At 39.5% G+C, this 11,829-nt stretch overlaps 1 protein-coding gene across 1 annotated transcript; it reads left to right on the forward strand.

Annotated features, from left to right (window-relative positions):
• The first annotated feature begins 7,302 nt into the window (after positions 1–7,302).
• On the forward strand, positions 7,303–8,268 carry LOC142189595 (olfactory receptor 5V1-like). The gene has a single exon (XM_075262204.1). It carries the CDS (start codon positions 7,303–7,305, stop codon positions 8,266–8,268), a length of 966 nt encoding a protein of 321 aa, XP_075118305.1.
• Positions 8,269–11,829: the final 3,561 nt, after the last annotated feature.

An 11,829-nucleotide genomic window follows, 5' to 3' on the forward strand; every position in this document is an offset into this window, starting at 1 on the left:
TTTGTCTGTTTAAAACAAGGGGGTAGTAAGGTAATCTGACCTCCCCCCTATTTACCTACTGATCTCTGGCACCACTGTGCTGCAGTTTGTATGAATGTATATCCGTAGGAGCTATTTAGCACTTATAGTATGTGTATGTTGTTTTTTATAGATAGGTCCCCTGAAGAGAGGTACGCACATACCTTGAAACGCGTAGGGATGTATAGGGAAGTCTTTTCAGGAAAAGTTTGGTACTGCCCTTGTTAGGGTGGGAGTCTTTTTGGGGCGATTAAGGTGAGTCTCCTTATGGGATAACAGGGATACCTAGATGACCTACAAGCCCTAGATGACACTGGATGGGGTAAGATCGATACAATTTATACCGTTTGTTGTCACTTGTTACCAACTGTCTGTGAATAGGTATTTCATCCTTACTTTTGATGTTTGCTAGAGATGAGCGAACAGTAAAATGTTCGATATTCATTTCGAATAGCCGCTCAATATTCGACTATTCGAAATGAATATCGAATCCCATTATAGTCTATGGGGAAAAATGCTTTGTTTCAGGGGATCCCACCACTCGACTCCTGAGAGTCACCAAGTCCACTATCACACCCCAGGAAATGATGCCAACACCCTAGAATGCAACTAGGACCGCAGGGGAAGCATGTCTGGGGGCATCTAACATGCCCAAGTCATTGTATTATGTCGGGATCCCTGTCAGCTTGCGATATGCGCGAGCTGACTTTATCCATAGGAATGCATTGACTAGCGTTGATTGGCCGAATGCCATACAGAAGTACGGCATTCGGCCAATCAACGCTGGTTCTGCCGGAGGCTCGTCTGTGAGGAGGCGGAGTCTAAGAATCGAAACAGAATGGAGACTGCTGTGGACCGCTCTTAGACTCCGCCTCCACCGGCAGAACCAACGTTGATTGGCCGAATGCTATAGCATTCGGCCAATCAACGCTGGTCAATGCATTCCTATGCCGAGATGTAGCAATGCTGGCACTGCTACACCAGAGATGAAGTAGAGCTGATTGTGCTCTGAATCCTGCTGCACACTCAGCTCTGCTGCATCGGACTGCTACATCGGACACTGCTACATCGGCCAGCACTGCTACATCGGGCCGTGCACTCAGCTCATACTGTGTTCATAACAACCCATACAATAAAACTGAAACAATACTTAACCTATATGGTGAACATAGTAAAAAAAATAAGGACGAAAATGCCAGAATTAATGATTTTTCGACATTTTGCCTTAAATATGGTATAAAAAGTAATCTAAAACTCATATGTACCCCAAAACAGTACAAATAAAAAGCTCAGTTTGTCCCACAAGAAAATGAAACCCTTAACAAACTGTTGTCAACAGAAAAATAAATATTACGTATCTCATATATGTGCCTGATACGAAGGTTTATTTATTTTGCTGTTTTGTTTTGTTTTAAATAAACCTCTTTGCTACAGTTTTGTGTCCCTGTCTCTGACTGGTTTGGTCAGCACTAGAGATGAGGGAATAGTATTCGATCGAATGCCTCCCCGCCATAGGTATTCGTGTAGGCGGCCGAACTCCAAGGGGTTAAACGAATCGAACATTCGGTGCGCTTTACCCCTCAGTGTTCAGCCGCCTACACGAATACCTATGGCGGGAAGGCATTTGATCGAATACTACTCCCTTATCTCTAGCGCTGACCAAACCAGTCAGAGACAGGGACACAAAACTGTAGCAAAGAGGTTTATTAAAAAAAAAAAAAAAAAAAACCCAGTAAAATAAATACTACTCGCTCATCTCTAGTCCACAACATTGCTGCTACCGAGCTACCTTCCCCAAACCACTTATAGGATATTGACAGGTTCATGACAAATTCACAGAGCTATATGAGGACTTAAGGTTTGAGGGAGGAATTGTTCTTCATAATGGTACCATTTATTATTCTGTACAATGTACTGGGAAGCTGGGTAAAAATTCCGAATGGGGTGGAATTGGAGAAAAAGTGCATTTGTGCACTTTTTGAATGTTTTGTATGTTTTTGTATATTTGTACAGTTTTATTTACATTTTAAGCCCTTAAATTTTTTTATTAATGTTGCCATATTCTGACACCCATAACTTTTTTATATTTACGTGATGCATAGGGCGTCTTTTTTTTCTGGGCCATGTGTATTTTTTAGTAGTGCCACTTTTCATTAAAATTTTTATCAAAATCAAAACAGTGAAAAATTGGCGGTTTGGCACTTTTGATTTTTTTTTTTCCCTCTACAGTTCACTGTATGGGAAAAATATTTTTAGAAGTTTGTAGGCCGGGTGTTTTCTGACATAGGGATACCTAAAGTCTATATGCTTGACAGTAATTTCTATCTTTTATATGTTTTAAATGTTTTAAAAAGTTCAGTCACTATACAGGTTAATAAAGCGGCTAACCACAAGAATAAACATCTGCACATACATGGACAATATGTTGTTCAACCTAACTGCAGCGCAGAAACAATATTGGTGCCATTGTCACTGGCAATGCTGTCCAGTTGGAATTTGTGAAGAGGTTCTATGGTTCAGGCTCATTAGTTGCTAAACTGGATGGCAGTAATTCACATTACACCTATAAATTGTGAAGCAGTAGGAGCAGTGGAAGAAAAACCTTGCCCTGGTGAAGACAGTGGAGGGAAATGATTAGAAAGGAGGATCCAGCGAGACTCTACATGATGTAACTGGGCCTGCACAAATGGGAAGTGGAACTGACACCTGACCTTGTTACGCTGTGTCCACTGATGCTCAGAACATTAACCCAGTTGAAGCCATGACTTTCCTATTGTCCATAATCACTGCTCCATATGTTGATGGTGGTCTGCATCTTTACCCAAACTGACATGTCCAAGAAAAGGCCCACATTCTCCAACAAATGTGACACAAAACAGGGACATATTTCATAGAGAAATAATGACAGCTAGGCATTCTTCATCAAGCGCATGCCACCAGTTGGCAAAAAGCAGTGCCATCCAATAAAAGCTACTGCAATGACTGCACCACCAGCAGCTTGGCCAGGTGCAAATTAAGTTGCAGAAGCTTTAGATGACTGGGTGCATATTGCTGTTTCCTGGATACATGTTCCCTTATGGATTATTGACATTGCAATGGTAGAGGAGGAGGAGAAAGAGTTGGTGATGATTGTGATATTGCCGATCCTGTGCTAAGTGTAGACGTGGCCTGTCTACAAGGAATATCATGGGAAGGAGTAGTCTTACTCACTTTGTCTGCCAGTGCCAACGCCTATTCTATTTTTCCAAATATGATAGTGATGCTTTTTTATATAAGTATGTAGGTATGTTGTTCATACATTTGTCCCTACATGGCTACAAATAAGTATCTGCTTGTAGATCTTGCACATTGCCCAGGATTTATCATTTGGCAATGTAGAAAAAAAAAGAATTCCCCAATGGAGATGACCGTGTGTTGTTGCTGTCACCAACACCAGCAGTAGCAGCAGAAATGTGCCATTGCCACCACCATTGCTTCCACTCCAACCCCACGAACTCCCCCTAGTTCTCTCCCGGGCAGACATTTGGGATGTTGGGTCTGTGGATTGGCTGGAATTGTTACTATCACCACTGCCACCACCTACCCTCTTCATCTGATGTTACCTAGCCACCTTGACTAGTTGTCATCATCATCTTCTCCCACTTTTTTCTAACACATCATCATGGCCATGCACAAACTAGTATAACCTTTATATAATTTAACTTTTCTTTGTTCTTTTCTTGAACAAAGTTTCCCCAATTGACAGATTAGGGGATATTTTCATAATTGGTGATCGTCTGACTATTGGGATCCCCACCAATCCATCTATCAAATAGAGTATAATTTTAAGAGAAAGCTGGTTTTATTTATTTTTTTCTACCTTTGCAAATTTAGAGTATCATTGGAATGTTTCTCCTTTGGTGTGATGTCACCATCTTCTATCAATCTATTCCATCAAGGTGACTATATTAACATCTAATATACTCTAAAATGGTTGATAGTATTTGGTTTCTGATTTTGTACCAAATAACTGATTCTCATGACATTTTATGGAGATTGTCTCTCTTACCATTACTATAGTTCTTATAATAAATTTACATATTTTACCTGTGATAAACAAATTTGGTGTTGTTCAGCCCAATAGGGCCAAATGGTGATGTGAAACTAGCCTAAGGTGTTAAGTTGTGGTGTTGAGTACAATGCTTCATTATTTTAGGCTGTGCTAAGCAATGAAATGTTAAAATCAAACATGCTCTAAAAAGACTGTAATATATCCTTTAAAGATCGAGTCTAAAAATAATGTAAAAAATGACGTATAATGCATAGATAATGGTATCCCATCTGATTTGACTGGAAGTCCCAAAACACAGCAGACATTTGTATGAGCTTAGCATATATAGCACATCATAACACCTACCCGAATGCTACTTTAGGAATAATTGTGGCTATACCCGTCAATCTCTGCTACTAATAAAATTATTCAATTGTACAATTATTGCACAATGTGAAGCTTTCACTTGTCTGGACGTTTTAAGGGGGAAAAAAACAATTTTTGATTTGGACTTTGAAGTACAATTTGGTTGAAGCTATGTTAAAAATTTTCCTGCTGTCCAAATAATCCACCAAAGAAGCAATTGTTCTAGCGTTTTGTAGTTTCTGGCATATGAGTATTGTTCCAGGAATTGGATGTATGTGATTTTCCAGTTTGCCTAGATTACTAATAGAAGAAGCCCATTATTTGAAGCTCAAAATACCTGGTAAAGAATATTTATTGTTACCTGTCACGGCAGATTGGTGTAAAATCTACTCTGTATACAAATGTGGCAAGTGAAGCTTGCTAGCGATTATTTTCCTGCACTTCTGCACTTAAAGATTTTAGTTTGTTTTGATATCTGATAAGTAATGCAATCTTATACTTACCCAAAATCTCCACTTGTATCATTGACCCTATACACACTCCTGTATCTGGGATTGGTGTCGCAGTGATCCTGAATAGACATCCAATAGAAATGAATGGAGTCATGTTACCCATCTATGTACATTTAATTTTACACAGAAGCATGCACGGCACACAGCTTTTTTTTTTTTTTTTCTCTCATACTATGTTATGAACTGATTCTTATACTATACTATTTTTGTAAACTTTATAAATCTTCTCCAAAATGTCCAGAATTCATACAGAATTCTGTCCACAAATGTCCTTACTTACCCATCCTCTTGGCCGGATATGTCTCATAAGTTAAAGGGGTATTCTATGTAAGATTTTACCTGGCAGAGGCTTGAAATTTTAAAAAATAAAAAAAAATCATATTCACCAATCTTTTCAGTTATCCATTCAGCAAAGAGTCTCCGGTTTCCCTGACTTTTAGCCCACATACAAGCGATAAAGCTAATTATTGGTTGGACGCTGATGCTCCATTCGACCAAAGCATCACTGCTCCGCTAATATAACCTGCTGATGTGTGGGCAGAACATCAACTAACACCAGGGATCGAATGGAGACTTTCCACTGGATCCCTGGCTGAAAGCATTTTTTATTTTAAGCCTTTGTAAACAAAAAAATACTTGGAAAACACCTTTTCTATAAGCAGAATGATTTCATGAAAGGTTAATGCAAAGGTATATGATAATCATCCTTTCTTTATGGGATGTGATTGTGTTCAATTGGCTTTATGAGCAAATGTATTAACCATCCTAGCCACAGTAGCTTGCACCTGTTCTCATTGGGAAGTGCTATCTGAATTTTTTTGTATGCATACTGCAGATAAGTTGTGTGAATATTTGTACCTTTAATGCAATGTATACAATTCTTTAAAGATGCTGTGTATATTGTTTTAACTTAGTTTTTGACTGTAGATGGAATAATGTAGTTTAAGAGGACCTTTCAATGCTTCCACCAGCTCCCATTTTTGCATTCTTTGCAAAATACTGCTCCACTGATTCCAGTACAGTACACATCTGCGTTTGGTATTCCGTTCAGGAAGTCCAGTTGGGACCCCCCGAACAGAATGCCAAATGCATTAAAAAGCATTTAGCTATGAAAGCACACAGACCCCGTAGACTATAATGGACTATAGATGTGAACCAGGCCTAAGCACTGATTCTAATGCACCACTACATTTTATGTAAACATGTAGGCACCTGCACATCTTTACAGCAAGAACTAAGACAAAGAATCTACTTAAAGTGAACCTGTCAGGCTGTTTGAGACCACTAAATCTCAAGCAGGCAGCTAGGCTTTAGGATCCCATACGGCTATATCCTATCTCTACTCGCCACTCAAATTCTCACAGTCAAAGGTTTAAGATCCCCGATGGCTGATAAGATGAGAATCCTGTGTAAGTGCATTACACACAATAAAGCAGAAGTCAGTGCACTGTGATTCACTGCTCAGGCACCAAAGTAGAGAGCAATGAAGTGAGGGGTAATTATTATTATTGTTTATTTCTATAGCACCATTAATTCCATAGTGCTTTACATTTGGGGGTTTACATACAGTACACGAAATATACAAAACAGATACAATAATAACAGTGACCAACTGGCACAGTAGGATAGAGGGCCCTGACCACAAGGGCTTACAATCTATGAGGGAAAAGAGATAGAGACAGAAGGTGAGGGAAAAGACTGTTCAGATGGCAGTGCGGTGATAGTGTTATTGGAGGTTGTAGGCCTTCCTGAATAGGTGAGTCTTCAGGGCCTTCTTGAATCCTGTGATTGTGGGGGGTCAGTCTTATGTGCCTTGGTAAGGAGTTCCAGAGTATGGGGGAATGCATGGGAGAAAACTTGGAGACGATTGTGTGAGGAGCGGATGAGAGCAGAGTGGAGTAGGAGTTTTTGGAGGATCTGAGGTTACGTGTGGGCAGGTAGTGGGAGATTAGATCAGAGATGGAGATAGGTTGTGGATGGCTTTGTATGACCTTGGCTTCACTGTGCACAATGCTCATGCATCAGAGTCCCTCATTGGAGTCATCTGATAAGACACCAGGGATCTTCAACCTTTGACACATCAGTGACAAACAGTGGTCTGATGCATACGTTTGGTACTAAAACCTGCCACTGCAAATTGTATGGCAAATAAGTAGTACAGCCCCTTCATGTAAACATTACATTGGGAGACATGCTTTCCCTAAACAGCTGATCTTCAAGTGTCTTAACTATTGTACCACTGCAGATCTAATATTTTAAGGATAGACCATCAATATTAGAAAGTGGACAGCCCCTTTAATCAATACTTTGCTATATAAATACATTAAATTGCACAAGAAACTCTAAAATTACAATGCAATTTCCTTTGTAGATGAGATGACCAATTCTTTGATGAGAGTAAATGCTTCCATATTCGCAGAATTCCATATTCTTGGCTTAACTGACCTTCCAAATCTCAAACTATTCCTGTTTTTTACTCTCCTCGTTATTTATGTCATGACTTTAACAGGAAATATAGCTATTATTCTAGTGTCACAACTAGATAAACGTCTTCATAAACCAATGTACTTCTTTTTGAGTAATTTATCCTCCCTTGACATCTGTTACACCTCAACAACTATGCCCAAAATGTTACAAATCCTTTTAGTAAAGAAAAAATCAATCTCATTTATTGGCTGTGTTATTCAGCTTTACTTCCTTTTGGCATTTGTCGGCACTGAATGTGTTCTTCTTCTGGTAATGTCCTATGATAGATTTATAGCCATATGCCACCCGCTCCGATACCCTATTTTGATGAGCCGCATGGTATATGTCAACCTGGCATGTGTATCCTGGTCAATTGGATTGGTGAATTCTATAGTCCATACAGTTTTTACTTTCCGTTTGGACTTCTGTGGCATTAGGAAAATCAATTACTTTTTTTGTGATATTCCTCCATTATTATCTCTGTCTTGTGAAGATACAACAGTGAATGAGATTTTACTGCTTTCTATAGGAGTTTTCATTGGGTGGACTCCCTTCGTTGGCATTGTTGTCTCATATATTTTTATTATTGTGACTATAATGTATATTAAATCTAATGAAGGAAGACAAAAAGCATTTTCTACTTGTGCCTCTCATCTTACTGTAGTGCTATTATATTATGGAAGTGCTATTTTTAACTATGTCAGACCCATTTCATTTTACTCTTTAGGCAAAGATCGGTTGATTACTGTTCTATATAGTGTTGTTACTCCAATGATGAATCCAATCATATATACCTTAAAAAATCATGAAGTAAAGAATGCCATACATCGACAATTCATTTATAGAAGAAAAAATAACATTTTCTTAGCTATATAGATTGTATATATACAAAATATAATTGTTTTATCCTGTATGCTGTCATCTGAACAAATAAAACTGGTAGAATTAAAGGGGCACTCTGGTGATATTTTTTTAAAATTATTCTATTGTCTAAAAGGCCATCCCCTCAATAGTAATAGTTGTCTACTCAAGCTCACACTTTCCTTATTTTGCTTTTTATCTTCTTCACTAAGTCATATTATCACACTTAGACCTATTTTTGCAATATTGGTGGCAGTGTAGACAGGAGATCTCTGCTGTTTGCAGATACTGAAAACTATCATGTGACCTCTCACTCATTGAAGCCCTATCCCTCAATCCTTCTGCTCCACAGATGTAACAGTAAGTTTAACATGACTTTTAATGTGTTAAGTAAACAGTTGATCCAATTTGTTCTTGTTGTGCGCTATGGCACAGCAAGTTATCAAGTTGAAGAAGGCTGCATCTCTTATTTAATGGTGCCTCCCTGTTCATAGCCGATTTGGTTTCCAGTTTTCAGGTCCCCAAGTGGACCCAAAGATCGGAATCCCCAATAACTGTATGAACCAGGTATAATCTGTATGTGAAGCTATATAATTTTGTATTTGTTCCTTTCTCACTCTGAGATGCACCAATCTCGCTAATCCATGAAGTAGCATGAAGTGCTACTGGTGAAATTTAAGTCAGGTCAAGAACTCACCATATACTTTCTGTATACGTATAAATGGAAGCAGAAAGTCCACAGAGGAAAACTCTGCTGACTTTCTGTGAAAAGTTTTGTGGCAGAAACTTTGTGCTTTATGGCTGTGGCTCACTATGTGGGGCCTTAGTCTTAACTTGAGATGAGTGAACCTCTCAAGATTTGTTTAGTTTCAAGTTCGCTTAGATACAAGATTTGTTTCAAGTTAAGTTCAGTATGAACCACAGCTTTCCCCCTAACAGTCAGATTAAGCCTAAGTGCAGCTTTCCAGAGTACTATTGCTTTAAGTGTTTGTCTTTTGTGCCTCTGTGTTGTGTTGGTATGTCCCATCCTCCATGTTCTATGTATGTACACTATTATGCAACTTTGCTTTCAACTTTCCCCTCTGTGTTCAAGCCTTCCCCTTGGTTCAGCCCTGGCCGACCACAGGCCACTGGGTTGGGTTGTAGGAGACCTAAGTCTCTATGACAACTAGTGAGAGCTCAGTCTAGTGGAAGCAGAGAGCCTGTGCTTTTCATGCTGGACTGTGCAGAGGTACTTGTCAGCATTTAGACTGGATATCAATGACTGCTCCTACAGCCTCTAGGAGGAGATAGTACTTGCCCCAGGCTAATCTAGAGACAGCCTTGAGAGGGGAGTTCAGGAGGACACTAACAGGAGAGTTGACTTGGGTCTAAACAAAGGAAAGCAGATCCCTGTCAGGACTCCCTGCATTACTATGCCTAGTAACCTTAGCTGGGAGAGGCACAAGAGAAGTTGTAGTTGGAGGTCAAGTCTACCATATAGCCTGAATCATCCCTGGGCACCCTCCTAAGACCAAGGACACTGAGGTACTACTACCCACATTGTTGGAAGCTTACATTTATACCTGTCTCCAGTTGCTGAATAACGCTATTAGGGGGCATTCACACGGAGTAACGCCGGGCGTGTATCACAGCGGCATTTACGAGCACTCCCATTGAAGTGAATGGGAAGTGTTCGGCAGTCTGCCGTAACGCTGGCGTGTACGGCTGTGATACACGCCCGGCGTTACTCCGTGTGAATGCCCCCTTACTCTGTTCAACTGCAACCATTGGCTGTCTGAGTTGTGCCTGCCTTACCATCAGGGCAATCACACTAGCTAAGAGTGGATAAGTCCCCTCTCAAACTGGAAGCACCCTGGGGAAAAACTGCTACCACCACCATCCGGGTGTTGCTCCGGACCATCAGAGAAAAGCATGGTTGAGTGTGCACAGCCTAACAGGTAGCACATCATCCTCCAGGTCCCTCCATCTGGGTTGCAGCATAGTTGGCCCCACATAGCAATCCAACACATTAAACCTTACACCAGTAAGATTATTATCCCTCTCTGCATTCCAGCTTTCATAACTTTTTCCATTTTATTTCAATATAGCTTTACAAGACCTTGTATTTTGTGGGTACATAAGACTTTTGATCAATTTTTATAAGGGGGGCGTTCACACTTGCGCCCCTGTCTGCTCTTTGGGTTTTGGTCCTAATTCCCTGAAAATCTACATAGATGACGGCTTGCCAGAGGTCAGTTTAAAAACCCATCCATTTGAATAGGTTTTTAACGCAAACTACCAATGTCCGTATGCAGCCTCTCTGTGGTGAAACTGTTTTTCTTGCACGGACCTAAAGTTGGACATGTAGGACTTTGTGCCTGTGCAAAAAAAAACAAAACAAAAATGTTTCACCATGGAGAGGCTGCATATGGACACCAGTGGTTTGCTTTAACCCCTTTTTGACTCCTCCCTTCCAAACCCCATAACTTTTTTTTATTTTCCACTCTCAGAGCCATATGAGGACTTAATGTTTGTAGGACAAATTTTTCTTCATGATGGTACTATTCATTATTCTGTACAATGTACTGGGAAGCTGGAAAAAATTCAGAATGGTGTGGATTTGCAGAAAAAGTGCATTTGTGTGAGTTTCTGACAGTCTTTGTTTTTACGGTGTTCAATGGCAGTCAACAAGTCATCTGTATTCTATTTTTCAGTACAATTCCAAGTATACCAAATTTATATGGTTTTATTTACATTTTAACCCCTTAACAAAAATCCAAAATTGTGCCCCCAATTTTTTTTTTTTAAAAGTCGCCATATTCTGATACCTGTAACGTTTTTATACTTCTACGGGATTGCATAGGACGCCTTTTTTGCGGGACTGGGTATATCTTTTAGTTATATCATTTTGGGGAATGCTTTTGCTTTGATTACTTTTTATTCAAATTTTTATCAGAGGCAAAACAGTGAAAAAACAATGGTTTGGCATTTTTGATTTTCCTACTGCTACGGAGTTTACTGTATGGGAAATATATTTTTCATAGATTTGTAGAGCGGGTGTTTTCAGACACAGAGATATCTAATGTGTAAGTGTTTCACAGTATTTAAGTACTTTTATATGTGTTCTAGGGGTGATTTGAATTTTTAATACTTTTTATTATTTTATATATAAAAAAGGGGGTATGATCACTAATGCAAAGCATTACAATGCTAATTAGAGATGAGCGAATAGTACTCGATCAAGTAGGTATTCGATCGAATATTAAGGTATTCAAAATATTCGGACTCGGTTGAATACCACGTGGTAAACGTAGGAAAAATTAGATTCCCCTCCCACCTTCCCCGGCGCTTTTTTTACACCAATAACTATGCAGAGGAGGTGGGACAGGAACTATGACAACGTAAGAATTGAAAAAAAAATGTATACAGTCATTGGCTGGCTAAATCAGATGACCTCCACTTTATAAGAATAGCGGGTGTCAGATTAGTTTCAGATGCGACTGTGAAATAGAGAGGGACAGACGTTCTGCCAGCGTTAGCTAGGAATTAGAAATATTTAGGCAGGAATCTTACACCAACAGCTCTTATAAGAGC

Source organism: Leptodactylus fuscus, chromosome 1 (assembly GCF_031893055.1).
Source record: "Leptodactylus fuscus isolate aLepFus1 chromosome 1, aLepFus1.hap2, whole genome shotgun sequence".
NCBI lineage: Eukaryota > Metazoa > Chordata > Amphibia > Anura > Leptodactylidae > Leptodactylus > Leptodactylus fuscus.